At 38.5% G+C, this 25,630-nt stretch overlaps 2 protein-coding genes and 1 pseudogene across 3 annotated transcripts in view; 1 reads left to right on the forward strand and 2 right to left on the reverse strand.

Moving 5' to 3' along the window:
• Positions 1-25,630, forward strand: part of LOC144658005 (uncharacterized) — a 38,876-nt pseudogene that overhangs the window by 2,606 nt on the left and 10,640 nt on the right. The window contains exons 2-3 of the transcript XR_013571636.1: positions 9,175-10,298; positions 19,237-20,225. The product of XR_013571636.1 is annotated as an uncharacterized LOC144658005 (transcript). The remainder of the gene's footprint in view (positions 1-9,174; positions 10,299-19,236; positions 20,226-25,630) is intronic.
• On the reverse strand, positions 13,359-19,279 carry LOC144658317 (uncharacterized). Its single transcript, XM_078518731.1, has 2 exons — positions 19,184-19,279; positions 13,359-14,647 (listed from the first exon to the last, which is right to left on the reverse strand). Exon 2 carries the CDS (start codon positions 14,605-14,607, stop codon positions 13,780-13,782), a length of 828 nt encoding a protein of 275 aa, XP_078374857.1. The 5' UTR covers positions 14,608-14,647; positions 19,184-19,279; the 3' UTR covers positions 13,359-13,779.
• On the reverse strand, positions 23,493-24,733 carry LOC144658368 (uncharacterized). The gene is made up of 2 exons (XM_078518793.1): positions 24,575-24,733; positions 23,493-23,975 (listed from the first exon to the last, which is right to left on the reverse strand). Exons 1-2 carry the CDS (start codon positions 24,725-24,727, stop codon positions 23,733-23,735), a joined length of 396 nt encoding a protein of 131 aa, XP_078374919.1. The 5' UTR covers positions 24,728-24,733; the 3' UTR covers positions 23,493-23,732.

A 25,630-nucleotide genomic window follows, 5' to 3' on the forward strand; every position in this document is an offset into this window, starting at 1 on the left:
TCTTCAATCATTTGGAGCTACATGGTTTTCCCACGCTGTGACACGCTTCAATGACGCTGTCTCAACTCGGAAAGAAGGGCTGTGAAATCTGCATGTAAAGGCGGGCTATGTTTCATCCCTTCTAGCCGAGTAACTCGGTTAGCCGGGGCACCCTCCCTCCATGTAAACAGGCCCTTAGTATGATAATGACCTGGAGGGGAATCGAAAAAGGTCCGAGTTAGAGGGAGGTTCCAGTTATTGCGGGTTTGAGTTATCGGGATTCAACTGTATGGCCAAGTTTTATTTTTGATTTACTGAATAAAACTTATCATTCATGCTCAAAGCGTGTGTTCGCTCGTCTGAATAAAGCTTAATCGAAGTTTACCCTTTCAAAGCACAACTTTGCTTGTCCAAATAAAAGTTATCTTTCATGTCCAAAGGGTGTGTTCGCTGGTCTGAATAAAACTGAATCGAAGTTTACACTTTCAAGGCTTGCGTTCGCTCGTCTGAAGTTACCATTGTGACTTCGCATGTCTAGAAATTATCGTTCATGTTTAAAGTGTGTTTTCGTATTAAGTTAACTGAAGTTATTACGTGGGAGCGAAGTCAGTCATACTGGGGGGCGAACTCGGTCGGTACGAACTCGAGCGAAACCGGCAGCTGAACCGTCAAATGAACCGAAATTTCGTTGTTTTTATTATTTTTTGCTCATGTAAACAAATCCCAAAGTTTCAAAGTAATTGGACATTGCATCGCAGAGATATTGCAAGTTAAAAAATGCTTTTTTAGGCCTCCAAGTTATTGAAAAAAATTTTCGGAAATAAATACATGTACCTGTGACTTCATAATTGGTCTAAGGTGCGGTCTGCAGAATAGGTCTGCGGTCATCTTCAAAAACACCAATTATGACGTCACAAACTTATACCATTCCTTCCATTTTAATGCTCGGTCATTCCAGAAATGTATTCATGAAGCCTTCGGAAATCCTCATATTTTTTGCTGTAATTCACACTTTAAGGCTCAGAAAGCAAATTTTTCTTTTATGTAACTAAATAATGGTTAGTTTTAGTGTTTGGTTGGTAAAGATGGCATTTTGAAATTGCGGTTCATTTGACCTTTAATCAAGAAACATTAATTAAATTGTTATCGGTTCAATGACATAAGAGGACAATAATCCCTTGTTTAAAGACATTTGAATGATGTTATCAGCCATCACTTTCTTTTTTGAACTCTTGTCTGTTCGACCTTGTTGAAAACAAAGCCAAAAATTGTATATTACATTCTTACTGGCGGCTAAATAAGGGAAAAAAACAATAGAAGAACATTCCTTGGGATGGCAAACAGGTGGCCCCGGCCACTTAATAGGGGTGGCCATTTAAAGGGATTTTTATTTGCAGTTTTATTCTAACAAAAGCTTTGGGACTTGAATAACTGACCACTTAATAGGGGTTGGCTGCTTAATGGGTGGTCCCTAATAGGGGTTTGACTGTATTTCGCATTTTGGTCTCCCTATTCTTTCTACCTTCATGAAACGTGAAGTGAACGGTTCAAATAATAATGTCTCTGAAAGCTTATGTTGTAAGGAATCATGGGGTGTATTCAAGGTATTCCTGCTCATAAACAAATGCAGGGACCACCCTTTTTTATTTCAAAAATAAAGTTTCCTTTCAATGACCAATCAATAGGCAAAGTTTGAACAAAAATCTATTGCCAGAACTTTCTATTTGGATGGAATAACCTTATTAAAGAGTTTCACAACGGTTTCCAGCACTTTCCAGCTCTTTAACTTTGATGGGTCAGTACTACAAATCTTTATCAGTTGCTGCTACAATTATATGTGGTAGCAAATAAATGTCTAATAATTTCTGGACAAGTTGTGGTCTTTATAACGTCACTCGTCACCATAGCAACAATATTAACTGTTAAAAACACCTTTAATTTGCGCTTTTATTGCTTATACCGGTAACTCAGTACGATTGATTAGTGATTAATGATAAAGATACAACTTTTTGCAAAGTTAAAAAAAATCTTCGTAGCGGTTTCAGAGCCACCTTAAATTTTCGAAATTAGTTAAATTTTTTTTTTTTTTTTTATTTTATTTTTTTTTTATTTGCAAAAACATTTATTGAACAGTTCAAAAAATAATTTACATTTAGTTACTATTTACAACCACGAATAAACAAAAGGACAGCTTAGATTACATTGACTTGTAAGTTACAGACTAAAATAAAGAAAAGGAGAAAAAAAAAAATTCAATACAAGAATGCAAAAGTCAAATAAGGGCTTCTATCTGGTAAGATTTTTTTTTTTTTTTTTTTTTTTTGATAACATGGTTTGCCGGACAAATTGTAATACAAGTTTGTTTTTTACTTAGTTACATTTGTAGGAAATGGTTAGCTTACGTTTTATTTAAAGAATGATTTGTGATTTGCACGTACTCTTTTTAATAGATAGTTTACTTTTGAGGAAAGCAAGGAAGGCTTCGAAATAGTACTGTTCTTGTTCTCTTGAAGCAGAGTAGATGTAATACTTGGCGATTATCAGGCAGAGGTTTAAACCAAGTTGTTGGCCAAAGTTGTTTGTGAAGCCGTATATTATGGTTCAATAAAATCGTCGTTTTTAACATTCCACCAGTGGGAAAAGGTTTGCCAGAAAGATTGCACGTCCGGGCAAGAAACAAAAAGATGTTGTAAGGTTTGTTTTTGCTCGCAGACATGACATTTATCATGTTGAATGATCTTATCTCTGAAAAGGGTTGCATTAGTTGGCAAGATATAATGTATAATTTTGAATTGGAATATAGCGAGCCTAATATCCTTGGTCACTTTAAAAGGAATGCTGTAGATAGTTTTAATAGTTTTCTTATCAAAGTTTGCTTGCCACATTCTTTGTTCTGCTGTGGGAGGTATGAATTTCAGCCCGATTAGAAGTTTCGAAGCTGATTTACATGAAAGCTTGTCTAAAGGAATTTTCTCTGCATATTCTAAACAAGTGGGTGCGTCGGTGTCAAGTTCTTTTAACAAGCGGATCCAGTTTTGGGGGATAGAGTTGCATAAGCCATAATAAGTAAGAAAATTTGTTTTGATGGCGAACTTGCGGCAAAATTTATCAAATGTCAGGAAGTTGTTTTCGTAGAAAATGTCTTTGATTTTGGTTATTCCTGCAGCATGCCAACTATGGTAATAAACAGAGAAGCCTTCGATCTTAATAAACCGATTGTTCCACAGAATTTCATTGAGAATCTGTTCTTTGTTTGCTGGAGTATGATTATTTATGATTTGCCAAATGCTTAAGGCATCCTTATAAAATTGTATGGGTATATCTAGTTTGAGGTACTTTAAATCATAGTTGCATTCTAGTAGGAAAATACCTCCTACCTGTTTTAATAGTGTGAGAGGTATATGGCACCAGCTTGCATTTTCATTGCTTTCGTGCAGCCTTCTTACCCAAGTGACTTTCAGAGCGTTGTTCATTATTTCGAAATCTGGCAGATCTAAGCCACCCTTAACTTTCGGGCCTATCATGGTGGTATGTTTAATTTTAGGTTTGTTGTTCCAAACAAACTGAGTAATGGTTGCTTGAACTGAAGATTCAAATTCTCGGGGAAAAGTAAGTACCGATGTATTATAGACTAGCTTCGAGAGAGCGAGGCTTTTAAGAATGGTTATTTTACCGTACAACGTGAGGTTTCTTGATTGCCAAAGATTAAGAAGGTTCTTCATAGACAGTAGTTTTTGTTCAAAATTTTTTTGAAAGCTTCAGCTTCGTCGTAAGAGAAATAGATTCCTAGTGCATATATCGGCTCTGAAGGCCAAGCTATACCAAAAGGTGTCGAGGCGTCCTTTCTCCGTGACCCTATCCACATTCCTTCAGTTTTGGACTTATTTATTTCTAGTCCTGAAATCTCTTGAAAGGCGCGTAATGTTTCGAACAAGTTCTGCGCTGACAACGCGTCGGATACAAATGCAGTAGTGTCATCTGCATATTGTGATATTTTGTATTCTTTGTTATAAATTTGTATTCCTCTAATATTCTTATTATTCCTAACTGCGTTCGCTAAGATTTCTGCACAAAGTACAAACAAGATTCCAGATAAGGGACAGCCTTGTCTGACTCCTCTTTGTAAGCTGAAAAATTCGGAGGCATGTCCATTGTTGATAACACAGCTAGTAATGTCGGTATAGAAAGTTTTAATCCAGTCGCGAATTTGTGGCCCAAAGTTAAACGCTTCTAGAACTTTGGATAAAAACTGCCAATCAACCGAATCAAAGGCTTTTTTAAAATCGACGAATATTGTCATGCCTGGTATATTTTCTAAAGATGTTATTTTCATTATGTCTTGTATCAGCCTAATATTTTGGCCAATGTATCGCCCCTTGACGTAACCGGTTTGGTCGTCATGGATAAGTTTGGGGAGAAAGTTGGCGATTCTGCTTGCTATGGCCTTTGTTATTATTTTATAGTCAGTGTTTAATAAAGATATTGGTCTCCAGTTTTCTAAGTATAGCTTGTTTTTCCGCTTTTTTGGCACAACTTTGATAATTCCTTGTCTCTGAGTTATATTTAGACATTTGTGTATTAGAGCATAATTAAAACTTTCAACCATTTCATCTCCTAAGACGGACCAAAAATGTAAATAGAATTCTACAGTGAATCCGTCGCTTCCTGGGCATTTGCCTTTGGCACTCATTTTAAGAGTTTCAAAACATTCTTGCTTGGTGAGTGGCAATTCTAGCTTCTCTAGGTCAGCGTCGTTTAATTTTGGGAGGTTTGGGTCTTCAAAAAATAATTTATCGTGCCGGTTCTTTCGAGGTACCTCTGTGTAGAGGTTTTTATAAAACAGCTTTTGGCAGTGTAAAATTTCATTGGAGTCTGTTATTTCTTGGCCATCTTGAGATTTAAGCTTCGATATGTATGTTTTGGCATGCTGTCGTTTTTCCAAGTTTAAGAAATATTTAGTATTTTTTTCTCCTTGCTCATGCCATCTTGTTCTACTTCTTACAATAGCTCCTTTGGTCCGGTAATCAGCAATCTTGTTTAGCTCCGATCTCAGGCTATATAATTTAGCAATATTCTCTTTTGACCTGTTTGATACGAGTGTTTTCATTAAGGCGTCTATTTGATCTGAGAGATCTTTTTCTATGTTCTTACGCTCTCTGCTCTTTTTCTTTGAGTAACGCACGCAGAAACCTCTTATCTCCATTTTTATCATATCCCAGAATAAACCTTTATCGGTAAGATAGCAGTATTTCTTTTTGTACTCCGGTATTATACAATGAAGTTGTTCTAAGAAGGTGTTATCTTCCAAGAGAGAATTATTAAATTTCCAAAAACCAGGTCCTCTTTGCGCGAAGTCTTTAGATTGGAGTGTCATAATTATTGCAGAGTGATCTGACAAAGAGGATTCTTTTATCTCTGTATTAAGCACGATCTCTAAGAGATCCTTAGAGACTAGCCAGTAATCCAATCTACATTGTACTTTTAGTGCCTTGTCGCGCCATGTGAATTGCCGTTGATCAGGGTGCTGATACCTCCAAACATCTTGAAGTTTTAACAGGTCGCGCAGTTCGAAGATTTCGCTGATTACATTGTTTTTTCTTTCTACCGCATTACCTCCTAGTTTGTCACGAGCTGTTAGCGCGCAATTGAAATCTCCACCGATTATAGTACTATCTATATTGTCCGAACGATTACTGAGAATGTCACGAACGTTCGAGAAAAACATTTTTTGATCAGAATTATTGTTCGGGCTGTAAATGTTACACAATCTAAAGGTGGTATCACAAATAGTTGCCTGAAGAATTAAATATCTTCCGTTTTTGTCAGTTTCGATGGTGTCAGCTATAGCAGTTAATTTGGGATTCAATAGTATCATGACACCTCTCGAATGACTTGTACCATGGCTGAAATAAATTTTGCCACCCCATTCAGATTTCCATAAGTTTTCTATGCTTTTTGTTGAGTAGGTTTCCTGGAGGAATACTATATCAAATCTATTGTTGTGCAGCCACCTAAAAAGCTGTCTTCGTTTACGCGATTGGTTTAGACCTCTGACATTTAATGAACAAAGAGATGCTGTAAATGGAGTTGTCATAATTCAGACAAATGATGTTTTCTTGGCAAAACATGGATGAAAATAACAATCAATATAGAGTTAAAATTGCTACGAAGCCCTCCTTGCGACCATTTTACTGCTAAAAGATCGTGTTTGTTAAGCAAGGCAATACCGCGAAACACAAAGCATAGGAGTGATATTAAACTGCGTGAAATGTGGCACGATAGAAGCAAAATAGACTTATTAGACTTAAAGCGGATCGAAAAAGTAATAGAAATATATATAATAAATTGCGCAAACACACACACAAAAAGACATAAATAACTTAGAAGATTAGAACGAAGCATGCTGAGGGGGAGGCAGAAAACTCAGGACACACAGGGGGAAAGTAATTATAGATAGGAAATAAAACCTCAATTCGGCCGAGTCCTTCCTTTGTTCAGGGACATGTCTGGTGTAATTGTCAAATGTTTTCTAGGTCTTCAAAAGAGAAGATTCGAAACCGTTCACCATCAGATGAGGACTTCACGTAAATCTTCCCATCCAGTGTCCACACGCTTGAGAGGTGTTTGTTTCTTTTTCGTTGATTTGCCTCTTTCACAATATCTCTTCTGTGCTGTGTTAAATTTTCATTGATATAAATGCGGTCCTGGTTAGATTCAGCGGCGGACGAGAAAGAAGGGAAAATGTCAGAAACTTTGATGTTACGAAGCCTGATGCGTTCTTTATACAGTTTTGACTTTGTTTTGTGACTGCAGAATTTAATAGTAATCGGTCGCTTTCCTTCTCTGCCTTTCAATTTATGTGAGATTTCGATGTCATCAGGCCGAATAGTTACATCGAGTGCACTTGCGATTTTGATGACAGCGCTTTCTGTGTCGGTGTAGACGTGTTCAGGTAGACCATGGATTTCAAGGGAATTTTTACGAGTATACTGCTCGAGGTCGTCATAAGCACTCCAAACCCGTTGTGTTTCTTCTCTTTCCTTACCCAGTTGTTGCTTAGTGGCTTCTAAATTTTCCTTTGTCTTGTTGAGCTCCTTTTGTAGTGATGCATTGGTTGTTGTTGCTTTATTTAGTGAAACCTTGATCTCTTGTAGCTCTTTTTCATTGAAGGACAGCGAGTCTTTCAGCTCTGCGAGTTCGTTCTTGAGAGCTCGATTCTCTTGTGAAATTTCAGATACAGTAGCCCGAATGCTTATGAGGAGGTCTTTAATCTCAAGCAGGGTAGGCTCTTTCTCGGTGAACAAAACGCTCGCGTCTTCTTCTAAATCCGCCATGTTGGATTTTTTGGCAGTGCTTGTTTCTTCTTCTGTTGAGCCTCGGTCACCTCTTTTATTCTTCCTTGCTCTTTGCATGGAAGTTAAAGTTAGTATCAATGTCTCTCTGGGTTAGACCTAGGCTTTATCGACGATTTTACAGGCAAGGGCGGCCAAATGTTTGCTTAGGCAAAAAACATGTGGCCGTACCGGACGAGGCCGCGCATGCTCCGAAATTAGTTAAAATTACTTCCTATGCTCTACCCAGAAAGCAAAAAGTCTTCCACTACAAAACGTCCTTCGGAGGTACCCAATGGAAATACTTCAGAAAACATGACCGTGAAGCCGAAGACAACGTGAAGTGGAAAATAAATTTATACTGATCTCGCTATTACATACATTTATTGAGTGCTCTAGCATGAAGCCAGTTCCAGGCTCTTGGAAGAACTGTTATTTACATTAAAAACATGTTTAGTTAAGATGCACTGAATTAATTTTTTCACTTCACATTACCCTGTATAAATTTTAAAAAAGCCCAGAAACACAGAACTAGCACAAGCTATTGTCATAATAATAGTGCGAGGAAAGAGAATTTACATTTTGATGTTCAAAATGAATGAGTGATTTATTTTTCCCTTGCGGTGGTTTCTGAGAGAAATAGAAAACGTGTTCCGTGTTTCTATCAAGTTATAGGAACACTCATAATAGTTTTGGAGATCACGAAAAAGCTGTGGAACACTTGCCTATTGGCTCGTGTTCCCACAACATTTCTCATTCTTCCAAACTTGCACTATAACTCGATAGAAATGCAAGGTGGCTCTGAACCACTCTGCCAGATTTTTGACATGCTGAACATAACTCTCCAATAAAAAATAGAGGTCACCGAGCTCATTTTCCTGTTATTAACACTGGAAGCTAAAATTAAGGGTGTTTTATACTGCTATGGTTACCTTTTATGACAAGAAAATAGTCACAACGTGTCAACTAATGATAGGACATTTATTTCATTCCATTTCTAATAATAAATTATAATAAATAATTTTTAAAGAGGAAGCTCCTCTCACATGGAGTGGTTTTCAGGGAGGTCCAAAAATAAAACTACTTACGAGGTTAATAATGAAGTTAAAAAGGTAAAAATAGCAGTTGATAAAGTGTTGTAGAACGGACCCATGAAAGTATAAGGTCTAGAAATTACATAAAACAGTTGTCAGACGCCTTAATTCTATTTGTAATAAATCTCAATATCTATTCATTTGTCTTCCTGACGATTATCTTTATGTTTTTACCAGTTTGTTTGCTATGCTAAAACCTGTTGACATTGTGCTAACGAGCATTTGAGATTCTGATTGGATAGTGGCCCCCACTGTGTTTATAGTTTTTATTGAACTCAAAAAAATACCATTTTGTTCCTTAAATGAAGTAAAATATATTCATTTGTCCAAAAATACAGTGATTTTTATAGCCTATTCAAGAGCCAGAGGCAAAAAGCATTCCCTGTTAAGCCACGTATACATGTATAGCCCACATATGGGAGTAGCTTCCCCTCGCTTATGTAATACAACTCCTCCTAATAAAAACCTCAAAGCCCCAGTGTGTGTTTGGAGGATGGGCGATAATTTTGATCTTGCCTTGTGCTTCACATTATATTCTTGCAGATAATATGACAGTAGAATATGTGGTTCCAGACAAAAGCCATACCAACCCAACAGTGGGTAGCTGAGAATTTTGAGGGGTGGAAGGGGGTCTCAATAGCCAAAATTTTTAAACAAGAGTTTGGAATTTACAAGGGGTGGGAAGTTCAAATCAAAATTCCTGTGGGGAGGGAGAAGCATGGATATTTTCTGGAACAACACACTGATGTTACTTTTTTGTGCGTTTTCAGGTCTGATCTGACATATGACATATTTCCAGGGTTCAAGTACATATACCTTAATGGCTAAAGATTTCACAAAGTGCAGCAAGAGTTTCACTCAAACTGGCAATCAGGAAGAACATGCATCAAACAAAAGACCCCACACAGGAGAGAAGCCTTTTGAATGTAACCAGTGTGGCAAGTGTTTTAATCAGGCAGGGGATTTAAAGAAACATAAAAGAACTCACACAGGAGAGAAGCCTTTTGAATGTAACCAGTGTGGCAAATGTTTTAATCAGGCAGGAGATTTAACAAGACATAAAAGGACTCACACAGGAGAGAAGCCTTTTAAATGTAGTCAGTGTGACAAATGTTTTTATCGTGCAGGAGATTTAAAGCAACATAAAAGAACACACTCAGGAGAGAAGCCTTTTGAATGCAACCAGTGTGGCAAGTGTTTTAACCGTACAGGAAATTTAAAGCTACATAATAGAACACACACAGGAGAGAAGCCTTTTGAATGTAACCAGTGTGGTAAGTGTTTTAGTCAGCCAGGAAATTTAAAGCAACATAAAAGAACTCACACAGAAGAGAAGCCTTTTGAATGTCTCCAGTGTGGAAAGTGCTTTAATCTTGCAGGAAGTCTAAAAATACATAAAAGAACACACACAGGAGAGAAGCCTTTTGAATGTATCCAGTGTGGCAAGTGTTTTAGTCAACCAGGAAACTTTAAGCAACATAAAAGAACTCACACAGGAGAGAAGCCTTTTGAATGTAACCAGTGTAGCAAATGTTTTAATCGTGCAGAAACCTTAAAGGAGCATAAACGAATACACACAGGAGAAAAGCCTTTTCAATGTAACCAGTGTGACAAGTGTTTTATTCAGGCAGGACATTTAAAGCTGCATAAAAGAACTCATACAAGAGTAAAGCCTTTTACTTTAGCAGAAAACACAATGAAGCGTAAACGAATACAGAAAGGTGACAAACCTTTTGAAGTTAATCAGCATGGCCAGTTTCACAATGGAAATGAGGTTCTAAAGCAAGATAAAGCAACATGCAGCACAGGAGCAACTTGTAGGATTGAGCAGCATGACAATGTCTTCAGTATTGCTGAACTTTTAAGTGGCCTGAAAGAAATCAAACAGGAAAAACAATAATATTACTGTGTGACATCTGACCAGTATTTTCACAAAGTGACCACTGTTATTATTCTGTTAATAATTTGTCAAGAGTCTTACAATTGTGCGAGGTAAGGCAGCCAGGTATGCGAGGCAGAAATCCTACTCCAAATAAAAAGGCTAACCGCAAGCGACCTACGCTAACTGAAGGCTAACCGGAGTGCCATTTACGCTAACAGAAGTGTTATTTAGGCCATCCGGAATGGAACGCACACCTCGCTGCCTAGCGCTTTGTGACAATCCACTCAACAGCACATACCGTATTTATTCGAAAAAAGGCCTTCCTCGAATTAACCCTTAGGGCAGAAAAATAATAATAAAGGCCGCCCTCAAATAAACGCCACTTCATGATGCGGTGTTTATTCCAATAATAGAATCAAAAAGCAAATGCAGTAATAGTGAAGTTTGGGCAAGCCTCAAAAACATATATATTTTTTTTTATTATAACAATGTTTTAAGACCGTGAAAATGACTTTTCAGACAAGCATTAAAACATTTTTCTGTTTTTAAAATTCAAATGTTTAGTCACCATACTATTGTTAGCAAGAAATAAATTGAATACACGCCGTCCTCGAATAAACGCCGTGCCCAGTCTATTCCCCCAAGTTAATTCGACTATTGGACTAGACATGGTCCAATGGATCTTCTTGTCAACAAAAGCTTCAGATCATAAGTTTCTCTTGAACGAAAGTCGTCTCCGAATCCAGTAGTTTCATACGCCGGACGTTTCGTACTCAGACGTTTCATACCCAAATTTAGACCTACCAATGGCCAATCTCGGTTGGTTCGTACCCACGCTCTTAGTCAATTCGTAACGCGGTCAACAATATGAGAAATATGCATTTTGAGAGTGAGTCGTACCATGCTCGAGCGAAGCTACCTTGACTGACGTTAACTGTTTGCTCGCTTCGATTGATAACAGCATTTTGACACTAAAACAAAACTCAGCTTTTAGGGACAGACTGTTAGAAATAACCGGAGTGGGGTGTGGTGACTTTTCCCCAAAAAAATCCTGCAAGGGAGACTTGTCTAAAAAAATTCTTGCGAGCAGTTGAAATAATATTCTTACAAAAAAATATATTCTTACAACGGAAGAAAAAATCCTGCAGACAAGAAGGCCTTAAAAAATCTCTGCACCGAAAACTCCCCCCCCCCCTGTCCGGTTATTTTTTTACTGTCCGAACACAGTAAACAATATCCTTATGCTCTCTATATACCATTTCTCAATCTTTACAATGAAAAAGCCTTGAAGATATGTCATCTGCAATATTTATTTACTTAATCCCTGCTTTTGGAAGGGCGGTACAGCAGCCAAAATATTTTGACATACAAATTCCGTTTAAATAATATTCTTCATTTTGAGAAATTGCCCCGTCCCTCGCGTTAATTTCCTTTATTTAAAATAAATTTCTCTTCCAATTCGCCTTAATTTTAGTCGAGTTTATTTCAAACATCTTAATTTAGGGGAGCGTTTATTTCATATAAAAAGGTATAATTATGATTTGTTATTCAAGGTGGCGGCGAAAAGGTAGACGACCCAACGACAAAACTTCCCATGACAATACAGGACACCCAAGCCGAAGAAGTCACAGGAGCCTCCACAAATTAGGATGAAATTGTAAATGTCAAACAGCCATTTAATAGTTTACCATTCTCACTCATTAATTATGCCGCTCATTGTCCGGCGTGGATAAGATATGGGAAAAGATGGGGGGGGGGGAGGGGGGGGGGGGGGGAGAAAGAAGGGGGGGGGGGGGGGGGGGGGGGGGGGGAAAAAAAAAAAAAAAAGAAAAAAAAAAAAATAGAACAATATATTCTTTATCCCGGCCTGACCAATCGATCAAAATCGATGATCGGAAATCAATAATCAATCGATATCAATCGATGATGGTTAGTTAATTGATATCGATTGGTATCGGCCAATCGATGACCAATCGATAGTCACAAATAATTTTTTCTTAATTACATCGATTGTCATCGATTGCTATCGATTTTAATCGATTGTCATCGATTGTTATCGATATCTTGCAGCGTACTTGGGCATCCCGAGGAAAACTCTCCAGGATATCCGGAAATAGATTTTCGCAATCCTAAAATGACATGTCTGAAGAGGCGAATAAAGCCAGGGATGAAGCAACGGACATTACACTTGCTATTAAGTGCGTGGTCAAAGGCTACCATGCCTGCGACTTCACCGATGAAGTTAGTAAGGAGTTTGTGGCTAACTGTACCTGCACATAACACAACTTTTGCTGTTGTATTTCTCAAGTAATCTATACGCTAGTGTAAATCTTGCCCCATTTCTTAATAACCTTGTTTTTGATGCATAACAGGCAAAACAGTATATCACGAAAATGAATAAATGAGGTATTGATCGCTTTTAAGAGCCACTGAGTTGATGTAATAGCAGCCATATTGAATCAAACCAAATAAAAAACGATGATAATCGATGAAAATCGACGACGATGAAATTAAAAGTCACAATATTTTCCGTCATCGATTGGTCATCGATTTTCAATATCAATCGATTAATTGGCATCGATTATAATCGATTGGTATCGATTATCATCAATTATCGGTTTTCATCGATGGTCAGGCGGGTTTATACATGTAACTAAACAAATTACTTATTACAGCAAAACACAATGGCTAAACTACACGCATAGGAATCGTGTAATGTACAATCAGTAACAAGGTGACGTGCCAATGCATGAAGTCACCGCAGAAGTCGTTTCTTGTGCTGTGATCGGTTTGAATCTTAAACGAAAAAAAAATCAACAGAACCGTAAAACATAGCGCCGATACCTCCCCGCGCGCGCGGTACTATGTCTAAGGTACATGGGTAAAAAGGGTATGCGAGAAAACATCAGTTAGTGACACGTCTCACGATGAGAATAAAAACAGAAGTGTACGTAGTACTCACTACATTTGGAGAAGTAGATTATGAGGAGATAAACTGCGAACCCAGACGCATTTCCGGCTGTCGCTTGTCTCTGCCGAAAAATAGAGACAAGCGACAGCCGGAAATGGGTTCGCAGGCTTGATATAAACCGACCGACACATTTTTGGACTTTGGAAACAAGAACTGGGACAAGTGCTACATCCTGGAATACTTTTGAAATTCCTACTTGTTAAAAACCTACTTATAACCAATAATAAAAAACTACAATGATCAGCTAAGTCTTCTCGCTGCAAGGTGTAAACAAAGTACACTAATATCGGGGGAGGGGGAGGGAGGATACAAAATTTTCCCAAGCAGTTCAGGGAGCATGCGTAATTTTCTGGCATTTTCAGGGGCAGGGGGAGGGGGGTTGTAAAATTAATGTACTCTTTATGCAACTTCCATCTGTCCTACCCCTCCTGGTTTTCAATGGGTGCAGCATTACTAACGTTGCTATATACGCTACAGTACCCCTTTCAGAATATTTCGTCACTGAATGCACTCTAACAGATATCAGCACTTTTCTTGTTTGATCTCTGTAAGGTTTCCTAATAGTTCAGCGATACTGAAAGTATCATTATCCTCTTCGTTGTTACATAGCTTCTCCCTCCTGTGTAATGTTCTAATGCTATGTCGCTTTAGACTAAACAACCTAGTAAAACGCTTCCCACACTGGTTGCATCCATAATGCTTTTCCCCTGTGTGAGTTATTTTATGTTTCGTCAGGTGAAATGCCTGAGTAAAGCGTTTCTCACAAAGATTGCATTCGAAAGGCCTCTCTCCTGTGTGAGTTCTTTCGTGAACTTTTAGATTCGTTAGACTATTAAAACGCTTCTCACACTGGTTGCACTCAAAAGGCTTTTCTCCTGTGTGTGTCCTTTTATGGACTGACAGATTCCCTGCATTAGTAAAACGTTTCTGACACTGGTTGCAGTTAAAAGGCTTCTCTCCTGTGTGTGTCCTTTTGTGTCGTGTTAGCTGTTGTAGTGCACTAAAACACTTGCCACACTGGTTGCACTCAAAAGGTTTCTCTCCTGTGTGTGTTCTTTTATGTTGCCTCAGATTTTCTGCACGAGTAAAACGTTTGTCACACTGGTTGCATTTAAAAGGCTTCTTTCCTCTGTGTATTCTTTTATGTCGGGTTAGATTTACTGCACGAGTAAAACATTTGCCACACTGGTTGCATTTAAAAGGCTCTTCTTCTTTGTGTGCTTTCGTGTGATCCTGTAGTTGTTCAATTCCGCCAAAAGACTTTCTCTCAGGACCTGTACTTTTCTCTTCTTCCACACGGTCATTTTCACTGAATGAGTACGTTTGGTGGCTCTTGTGATTAACTTCCATATTGCTTTTTTGCACACAGTCAGGCGTGGTATGGCTTAACCTTTAAAAATATGAAAACAAAAACTGAGTTATGTTCTTTATGAGGCATTATTCCTAATACAAGAAAACGGTACACTTAAAGGAAAGCCACAATAGTAATAAGTTAGCCCAGGGTGGGGGAATGTTCTACCACATTCATATGCTGGGATGTTCTTTGAAAACTTTTAATAAAACTCTTTAAGATGCCAGTCCCAGAATCCAAGCGTGCCACTCATTTTCTCAGGGCCAGAGGAGAGTGTAAGCTCACAAGAAAGTTACTTCTAATGAAGAGACACGATGCGCAAGCGATTTTCTCGAGAACTCGCGTGCTCGCCCACTCATCTGGCAAAAAATTGTACTGGTAAGTTACCACATGTCTACAAACTTGCTAGTGTTTGGTCAATTTGAAAATTCAAATTTTTACTCTATTTGGTTGCGCCAGTAGGAAATGAATGATTTACTTTATTATCTAGTAACCAGTAGAAAATTTTTGCCTTTGATTTCTCTAGATCAATGTCTATGTTTTCAGCTAATTAAATCTTAGTAGGGTTTCACAAATAACTTTCGTTTAGATGTTTTTCAAAATTACATGCCCTTGTTAGAACTTAGAAGTGCTTCAGGGTTAGCATTTATTTCTTAATAAAAAATTAGAAATTGGTTTTGCAGTGTATTTTCTTTGGAAGTCTTGGAAAGAAATCAGCTTTCCGGACAGTTATATCGGGATTAATTGGATTAATTTCCAGAAAACTGTCATACAAGGATTCGATCGCTATTTGAAACCTTTCCATTTTTTATTTTGTGATTTAAGGACCTCCCTGGAAACCACTCTATGTAACGGAGCTTACTCATTTAAAATATAGAGGATAATACGTGGTTGCGTGGAGATGTGAAATTTATTTTCGAGTGTTCAAATCGATTGCGCTCACTCGTGAGATGTCGGTTTTGAACATGAGAAGATAAATTTCATATATCCAAGCAACCATGTATTATTCTGTTTATTATATAAACCTACTGTTTTTGACGATTTTCCGAAGATTTCCGACCATTTTCCAAACATTTCCGAAGATTTTCAAAACGTTGTCCGAAGGTCGTACGAATGTTACTGCCTCGTCCCCAGGCGTCCTCGTCCTTGGTCGTGCACGGTTCGCGCTTGGTGTTGTGGGACTGACGTGCACGGTTCGCTTGGCGTTCTGGGCCTGATGCGGACGGGGAAGCGGACGTCCTCCGCGGCCGCCCCTAACCATCAATCCCCGCGCTCCCTGTTTTCCCGCCTTACACCGCCTCAACGTCCGGCCAATCGGCGCCTGGGGACGAGGCAGCGAATGTTAGTGAACATTTTTCCGAAGAATTCCGAAGATTACCGAAGATTGCTGAGGAAGATCCGAAGACGTTTCGACTTAATATCGATAAACTTTGGCACATTGAGCATTGAAACATGGCAAATTCTACGAGCTGATTGGGAATTTGATCGTGTGGTCTGTCACAAGGGTAGAGATTTTGATCATTTGTGATATCCCCAGGGTAGGGCTTTTGATCATTTGTGATGTCCCCAGGGTAGGGATTTTGATCGTATGTGATCCCCTACAACAAGGTTTTAAGGGCATCTGACCATCTTCCCTTGCTCCCAGGTGGGGATGTTGACGAATTATTTCGTCCTGGGGGTGGGAAATTTGCCTTTTTTAAAGAAAATGTCAAAATCCTCACCCCATGCCTGACCCCCTCCCCTCCCCCCACATACACACACCTGTTAATAGGTGCATTACCGTACAACGTTTGTAAGTGCAGTGCGTTTCTCCAATTTATTTGTCGAGAAATCAGTCTAGCGACAAGCTCATTATATTTCTCGGCTCAAAAATCGAACATCAAACCTTGGGACTCGAAACACTTCATCTTCACGAATCGAAAACTGAGTTTCAAGATGCGAGATTGAAGTCAAGAAACTGTCAACTCACTTTAGTAACCGGTCGTTTTGTCTACGGTTCGTTTCGCTAATATATTGCAGTGTTAAAAGCGTACAAGACTCCAACTTAAGTATTACTACAATAGGGAGTAAAAATACTAAATATTTCCCGTTCTTAAGCGCTGGTCGTTAGCAAAACTTGTCGTAGGAGAAAACGACCGTAAACCTCGCGCTTCACTGACAATATGCAATCGCATTTTATGCAATCGCTTATACTTTTGAAAGCATTTTTCTCGACTCGTATCATAACCAGTAAGTTTTCGTTTTAAACTGATCCTAACTACGTTTATCTTACCTTGAGTGTAGCAAACCAGTCAATATAACGACCAACATTACATACTACTTATTAACCGAGAGTGAGGTCATTACAGGGGAATCTCAGACCGAGGCCTTGATGTATTGACCGAGCGACAGCGAGGTCAATACATCAAGGCCGAGGTCTGAGATTGCCCTGTAATGACCAAACGGACGAGGTTAATAAGTTATTTATTATATGGCCTTTTAGCGCTGTTCTAAACTGAAAGATCTAAAAAACACCGAGGTGAAACTCGCTCTCGCTCTCTGTGGCTCCCTTCGTCGCTCATACTAAAAAAGTATCGGTATGCTAATATTTTTCTTTCAGTTGTTGAAAAGATAGACATTTTGTCGGTATTTATTGTCGTTCTCGCAATTGCGCTAGTAGCTTTTACTCACAACTCAAAAAACCGCCGAGCCGAGAAAATTGTTCATAATGCCCGGTCATTACAAGAAAATAATGCCCGCTCAGCAGCCAATCAGAGCGCGCGTACTATTGTAGCCATATAATAAAAAGACTTCAAACCACTATTCATAAAGTTTCAAGGCGTCTTGTTTTTAAAACTAACAACTTGGCGATGAAGGCTTACGTCGCTGCCTTTCTGTGCCCAGTCTTTTCTCGTAAAGGAAAGATTCTTGGACTGGACTTTGATCAAGGTCCGAGGATCGTTAACACTCAAAACTACTTGGCCTTCTTCATAGGGTTTTTTTCGAACGAAAGTTTAATCACTGCTGATTTTGTGTTATTTTACTTCCTCTGGCGGATATCAATGAAATGAAACCGGGAAATAAAATTACAACAGGCAAGTATGGGGTAGACAGGAAAGTGCTTTGATGCCCGAGGATAAAAGAATAAGTATTTGTTTTTTGTTCGTGCACAATTTTCCAAAACAAAAAATATTAGGGAAAAAGCTCCTTAGGTTGGAAATTATAATTTAACCTGTCTTGTCGAAAAATACTATCCTAGATTATTGTTAGAAATATGTGAAGTGCAACAGTTATAGTTCAGCTGAGAACAAGGGACCCTGGTGGTGTCAACTCCTTCGAGCAACTTAGTATTTTGCCTTTGCCTAGTATTTTTCCACACAAAGACTATGAAGCATACACACACTTTTTTAAATGGAATCAAACTACTATAAGATGAAATTGCAATTCACAGGCGCGTCGTTTTCTTTAGATATTACCCCCATTTTCTCGTTAGTATGTTTTTGACTGTATTTATAGGCCCGAAAACTTCATCCCCAAATATTTCGAAAACGCTCTCATAGAATTTGTTCAAACTTTGCCAACATCGAGGCAGCTATGTGTGGTACAAGCTCCTTTAAGCGTTTTTCGAAAAAATCTCCTGGTGCCGAGCAATACGAGCGAAAGTAAAAAACGTAATGATGTCATCTCGTCGCTATGGCAACTCCGATGTCAATATAACACTGGTCATAAAAAAATTTCATCTTTATCTAATACAACTGTGGTGATCGTTTTTCGATAGCATTGTTAATGGCGACGTAGTCAATTCTCAAGCTTGAGCGGTGTTACCCCTTTGAAAATCCAGTTGAGCCACCTTAAAGGTCAAATGAACTGAAATTTCGTTTTCTATTATTTTTGGCTCATGTAAACATATTCCAAAGTTTCAAAGTAATTGGAATAAGCCTAATAAAAATTTCTTAAAGTTTTTGGCCTTTGAGACCCCTCCAACGCCCAGGAATTTCTCATCCCTAATTTGGGTGGGGCAGGGGGAATATGAACACTTTGTGGAAGCTACCTGCCACCTGTGTTTTCGTAAGTTTTACATATTAATGTTGACATCCCAAATGACAACACATGCAAATACCTGGCTAGCTTTTTACCAGATGGCATGAGGGAAGCCTTGCCTTGTCTTCCTTCCAGAAAATATTGACGCACCCCATGGAGAGTAACTGCAAAATTCTTCTGAGGGGGTGGGAGAGGGTCTAAATAGCCAAAATCATGACACTCAATGGGAATGTCCAGAGGGGTGGAGACTTCTCCATATATGGGTGGAGAGAGGGACTCTGAGAGTCAAGTGTCTTGCCCAAGAACACAATGTAATGACACTGTCCAGGGCTCAAACTATTCAATCCGCAGTAGAGCACACTACCCCTTAGGCCATCACAACTCTTATCCCACAGAGGGTATTATTCTGAGGGGGTGGGAGTCGTTCTCAATGGCCAAAATGTTATATCAAAAGCAGGAAGCTCAACTGGAACTTTCAGGAAGTGGTGACTTTAAATCAAAACAGATTCGGTGGATGTAGTATGGATATTTTCTGTAATAACACACTAATATTACCTTTCTGTTGTGTTTTTAGGTCTGAGAATGGCATATTACCGGCTTGTGGGTAAAGTACATATCCCTTGATGGCTAAAGATTGCACAAAGTGCAGCGAGAGTTCAACTAAAACAGGCAATCAGAAAGAACATACATCAAGCAAAAGCACTCACACAAGAGAGAAGCCTCTTGAATGTAACCAGTGTGGCAAGTGTTTTAATCAGGCAGGAGATTTAAAGCGGCATAAAAGAACGCACACAGGAGAGAAGCCTTTTGAATGCAACCAGTGTGGCAAGTGTTTTAATCATGCCGGAAATTTAAAGCAACATGAAAGAACTCATACAGGAGAGAAGCCTTTTGAATGTAACCATTGTGGCAAGTGCTTTACTCATGCCGGAAATTTAAAGCAACATGAAAGAATTCACACAGGAGAGAAGCCTTTTGAATGTAACCAGTGTGGCAAATGTTTTAATCAGGCAGGAGATTTAAAGCGGCATAAAAGAACACACACTGGAGAGAAGCCTTTTGAATGTAACGAGTGTGGCAAGTGTTTTACACGTGCAAGAGATTTAAAGCGGCATAAAAGAACACACACTGGAGAGAAGCCTTTTGAATGTAACCAGTGTGGCAAGTGTTTTCATTATGTAGGGAATTTAAAGCAACATGAAAGAACTCACACTGGAGAGAAGCTTTTGAATGTAACCAGTGTGGCAAGTGTTTTCTTTATGTAGGGAATTTAACTCAACATAAAAGAACTCACACAGGAGAGAAGCCTTTTGAATGTAACAAGTGTGGCAAGTGTTTTAATCGTGCAGGAAATTTAAAGCAACATAAAAGAACTCACAGTAGAGAAAATCATTTTAATTTAGTAGAAGACCTAATACCGAAAGGTGACAAACCTTTTGAAGTAAACCAGCATGGCCAGTTTTACAATAGGAATGAGGTCCTAAAGGAAGATGTATCAACATGCAGCACAGAAGCGACTTGTAGGATTGAGAAGCATGACAATGCCTTCAGCATCGCTGAACTTTTAAGTGACCTGAAAGAAATCAAACAGGAAAAACCATAATATTTCTATGTCATCTGACCACTATTTTCACATAGTGACCACTGTTAAGTTTTGTTAAAAATTAATTAAACAATTATCAAGGGAAAGCTCCAAACACCTGTCACGCAGAAAGAAAAGTGTGACAGGTTTTTAAGCTATGTAGCTCTGAGTGGGTTATACGATAAAATCCAGACCCCTCTATCCTTACTGAATGGTGACAATATTTTTCTTGCTCAATCCCAGCTCCTGCTTGAATATCCTTACCAGTAGACCCCTAATCCTCCTTCTGCCTGGATTTTCATAATTTCTTTTGAGCCTGCAAGATAATGTTGCCTTGTTATGTGGCTCATTGTCCAAGAATTTTACAGAACCTGTGATAAGAATGATATACGTGGTTAGAAATGTATAGTTTGAAAAGTATTATCTTTTAGAGGGAAATGAAGACTTACATGTAAACTATTCAAATGGGAAACAACAACAAAACATTTTTGCCCTCTTTCGCAGATTTCCAGGCTGTTCTTCGTCTCCCTTCCCCACTGTAGAGTTAAGTGTCTTACGCAAGAACACAGTGCAAGGTCCAGGGACCCTCCCTAGAGCTTGTCCTTGGACTGCTTGATCCAGAATTCAGAGCCAGAAATGCAGAGATAAATTGCATGTGTTACTAAATTGTGTTTACTAGAGCGGTTTTTGCTTGAGTGTCGAAAGTTTGCGTTTGCTGGTTGCATTACTACGCTAGTGATTGGCTTAAAAATCTCGCGCCACTTTCCAGCCATCAAAACTAAAACCAAAACCAATCGTGACCGCCGCGGGCCCGCGCTTCGTGCCAGCACATGTATTTGCTCGAGTTTTGATTGGCCACTGTGATTTTGTGTCTTTGTATGGCCAGAGTTTACTTTGGTTTTGGTTTTACGACACTCAATTGAAAACTGCTCTATACCCTTTTTACGTAAAACAACTACATTTAACCAATCCATGTGCATTTTATAATTATTTTACGCAAGCTCTTATTGTTGGTACTTGAAAATACGATTATGTCCCTGAGCAACGATGCTCCTGTTTTTGTTTCGGAATATCTAAAGATTCTGGGAGTAAACTTGGACAAAAAGTTGTCTTTTAAGGACCATATCTCAGTGCAGTTGAGAAAGGTTTATAAAATGACAACAACAACAACAAAGTTTATTTGAACTGTAAAATTACAAAGAAATGTTTAAAGTTTGAGTAGTTCGCGACGCTTTATACCTTTCGAGACTACGAAAAGGCTATACAAGGCATTTATCCTGCCTCATTTCGAGAACTGCGAACCGCTGCTCCTAGGGATTTTAAAGGGCTAGTCCAAACTATTGGAAGACGCAAATTTCTACGTCATAAGAACATTGTTTAATTAACTTGCCGAAATCGTATTGCTATGATTATGCCTTAAAAGTAGTTGGTATAAAATCTTTGAAATATCGCAGAATTTTTTTTTTTGAACTCTAGTTTTGTTATTTAGATGCCTTCAAAAACGACGGCCCTAAATATCTACAAACGTTTTTTTTTTCAAATACGGACATGTGATAAGTATAACTTGCGTGGCTCTGGCACAAAGAGAGAACACCAAAGCCTCTCAACATATATAGCCTGCGAGCAGGCTCACTTTGGGGCTCGCACGAGAGCTACACGTGAGCGGCGTAGCCGTGACAGCGAGCGTCTTATCGCTACGCTCGCCACTCGCGCGTGCCCCAAGGTATATTCGCGCGTGCCCAAGGTGAGCCTGCTCAGGCATTCAACATCATGGTTCCAACATTCTTTTAGTAATACATTACGACGCATTTGGAATGATTTACCCAGTGAAGTCCGCCAGGCTGAGGATCTCGCCACCACTTTTAAAATTACTGTCCGAATCGAACTTACCCGGTGAAGACAACTGCAGTTGCCCTTTCTGTTGATTGTTATTTTTAAAGTCCTTTTAAATTGTAATTAAGAAATCTTTTTAATTGAAATTGTAATTATCTTTTAATTATAGTTATATTTTAATATTCAGATTTCTATTTAATCATGTCATTTATTTCACGAGAGCGTTTTAACGAGCTACGGCACCTGATTTCTTCGTGGATAAATAAACTGTCTCTATGTCAATTTTTAAAAGTTATATTGTTCTTTGGTTTGGTATGGTAATGAACTGGCTCTTTTTCTGTTACTGGGCATTTTTGCTATCTTTGAACTTCTTTCTTTATTCATTTTTCCTGTGTTTGTTTCTCGTGGTTTTGTAAAGAGATCAGCTTTCGATCGTTTCATTCCAATGTTCCGTTAGTCCTGTCCTCGCTTTGGTGGTAATTTTCCGTTTAAAGTTGGGGCGAGTAGACTGGGCCAGCCGCGAGAGCAGCGCGGCCGCGCGCGCTCTCTCTGGGCTCTAGTACTTCAATTTCAATGGCCGCTTGCAGATTGATCGCGTCGAAGTCTTTCGCAGTTTACTTCTGGACTGTTTTGCTTCAGTAGAGGTAAGAGAAAGTGGAAATAGAGTGTTTAAGGAACAGTAGAGTAACAATTACTTAGTATTCGACGATTCCTTTATGTATCGTGCTGAAATAAGGAATAGAAAAGCAAAACGGAATCCATTCACAGGAACATAAAAAGTATTTGCCTGAGTATCCATCGTGTATAATTATTTCCATTACATTGTTCTCCTGTTTTTCCGAGATATGTCCAGAAATGCACGCAATGACGAAAATGACGAATTTGGCGAAATTTCGCCAAAGTCTAAGATTTGAGCGAACGAGCTCGAGAGGAGGGGTACCACGAAAGCGGCGAATTCGACGAAAACGACGAATTCGACAAAAATGACAAATTTGGCGAAATTTCGCCAAAGTCTAAGATTTGGGCAATCGAGTTCGGGAGGAGGGGTACCTGGAATGCAGGGAATTCGACGAAAACGATGAATTCGGCGAAATTTCGTCAAAGTCTAAGATTTGGGCAATCGAGTTCGAGGAGGGGTACCAGGAATGCAGGGAATTAGATGTAAATGTTCAACTTGGCACAATTTTGTCAAAGTGTGGGTCAATATATTGTTTTTTGAAATCAATAGTTTGAAAATTGTTCCTTGCCTAAAGGCAGTAAAGTATTTTTATTCATTTAACACATTAACTTGAACTTTCGTTTATAGCTTTTATATTTGATGAAATTACACTAGAACAATAAGTATTTTGTCTTCAAGTGTAAATTGAACAATTGCACAATTTTGTCAAAGTGTGGATCAATATACCGGTAATGTTTTTTGAAATCAATATTTTGAAAATTGTTCTTTGCCTAAAGGTAGTAATAAAAGTATTTTTATTCATTTAACATATTAAAAGTGGTTCATTAACTTGAACTTTTGTTTATAACTTTTAAATTTGACGAAATTACGCTACAACAATAAGTATTTTGTCTTCAAGTGTAAATTGAACAATTGAAAAAAATTTAAGTTTAGGCTACAGCTGGCGTTGTTATCATAAAGTCAATTGTGGACCCTGTTTTAGTTGACCTTTTAAAATAAAAGAATTGTCACTAATGTTCTTTGCTGGTGCCTTGTGAATCATCCACTCTTTGGCGCTTGTTAGGTGGTGGGTGATCCTTTCCTTGACTTTGTTCATAATGGGTCATGGATTCCACCGCAAGAGGATGCTCGTCATTGTTATAAGCACCATTATATGCCTCTAATGTAATGCCAAGTTGTTCGAGGCTTAAGAGAAAATCTGGCATTTCTTCATCACTGAGGATGGTACTGTCCTTTTTAATGAAGAATGCCAACTGAAATGCAATCAAGATAAAAATAAATTTAATATTTCAGAGAAGATATTCCTGATCTGGGGTCCAGCACATTATCCGTTAGGCTAGTGCCCCCCCCCCCCCCATCCACAGTAAGAGTGTAAAATGTTCAATGTCAATATATAATTCAGCAAGCTCTTTAGACGCTGTGTAATGATAACATTTCATTGTTTTTTTAATTTTATTATCAAGGGATAATTCTTGGAGACACAATGTTTCATGGTTAGTGCACTCTGAATCGAACAAACTTTTTTTAGATGCATATAATTGTTCATGTTATGGAAATTGGGATAAGCTTTGGTCAAATGGGCTTTAAAGCTTGGCTGTTATGTAGGCTATATTTTACTTTTTCAAGTGGCAATTATTCAGGGTTATCATTTAGAATTGTAATAGCAGGAGAATGGTGTGAAGTAACTGGAGGATGATTTTTAAAGGGTTCCACTTGTTAATAAAAAAAAAATAGGTACAGGCCTTTGAAATGTAGCCAGAGAATTCTACATAGTAGCAGGAGATTTCTCCGAACTCCGATGCCTAATGAACACCCTGATTATTGTTAGTTTCATTCATCGGTTTGTACTTACTCTGCTTTTGCTGAAATGAACTGCACCAAGGTTTTTGTTTTCCAAGGCAGTGAAGACCATTACAACCTTTTGTTTTCCACCATCACGACGGAACTTGCTGACGTTGTTCAGCTTTGAAGCACTGACGTACTTTCCAGGGTACGTCAATACCATTTGCTGGAGTCTGTTGTCAGCAGTTAGACCTGTTGTTGTAGCTGAAGTTGTTGTAGATGCAGATGCTGTGATTCTGCCATCCTTTACATCTCTCCCTGCCAGTAGTGCTGTGTGTTCTATGCAGAGTCCAATCATTTTGATTGATGCCTCCTGCACTGTTTCTGGAATTCGATTTGATAAACGTGCGGGCAGTGGGCGTTCTTGAAATAGGGCATGGAGTGGCAATGCCAGGCGCAGGTACTGTCCTTTGGCTTTTGAGAATAGAGCTGCATGGCATGAAATAAATTTTAAAAGATATTGGTAATATGCTTATTTAAGATTTGTCATGGCAACTGTTGTTTATATCAAAAAACAAAAAATGTACTAATCATGTCTTATTTATCAAAATCAATGAAATCACTCTAATATTTAACAGCAACCACACAGTCATTTCAAAGTGTAAGCTTATTACATAGCAACAAAAAATATCCCTGTTTGGCAACATACTGTGATACTGTACATCTGTCATTTGCATTTGCATAGCCACCCCATGGAAGGTCACTGGAAATTCCAAGGGGGTGGGGCATGTTCAGGCTAAAATTTTAAAAGAATGTTTTGGGCTCAACTGGAATTTCCAGAGGGGTGGGGGGCTTAAAACAAAAAACATTGCGTGTAAGGGGTACAGATATTTTCTATAATGACACAACAAGTAGTTGTAAAAAAACAACATCAATGACACTTCGTGTTACTTTACATAGCATACTAAACTAAATTGCCTACTACATAATCATACTGGTTGTGACATCAGTGGCAGCTAAAGCATAGGCGCACACACCACAGCTACAAATGGAACCTTCTGGTCTTTTGCCTTTATTGTTAGGTTTTTGTTCATAAATTCAAGTCATAAGTGTTAAAATGAAAGCT

This window comes from Oculina patagonica, chromosome 6 (assembly GCF_052425735.1).
Source record: "Oculina patagonica isolate OP01 chromosome 6, crgOcupat, whole genome shotgun sequence".
Lineage (NCBI taxonomy): Eukaryota > Metazoa > Cnidaria > Anthozoa > Scleractinia > Oculinidae > Oculina > Oculina patagonica.

What these genes read in the sequence shown, in the direction of transcription:
- LOC144658317 (XM_078518731.1), bottom strand. Translation starts at nt 14,607, where the DNA reads ATGGAAGTTAATCACAAGAGCCACCAAACGTACTCATTCAGTGAAAAT.
- LOC144658368 (XM_078518793.1), bottom strand. Translation starts at nt 24,727, where the DNA reads ATGGTATTGACGTACCCTGGAAAGTACGTCAGTGCTTCAAAGCTGAAC. An exon ending in TTCATTTCAGCAAAAGCAGA is followed by an intron (nt 23,976 to 24,574) that starts GTAAGTACAAAC and finishes ATTGCATTTCAG; the next exon opens with TTGGCATTCTTCATTAAAAA.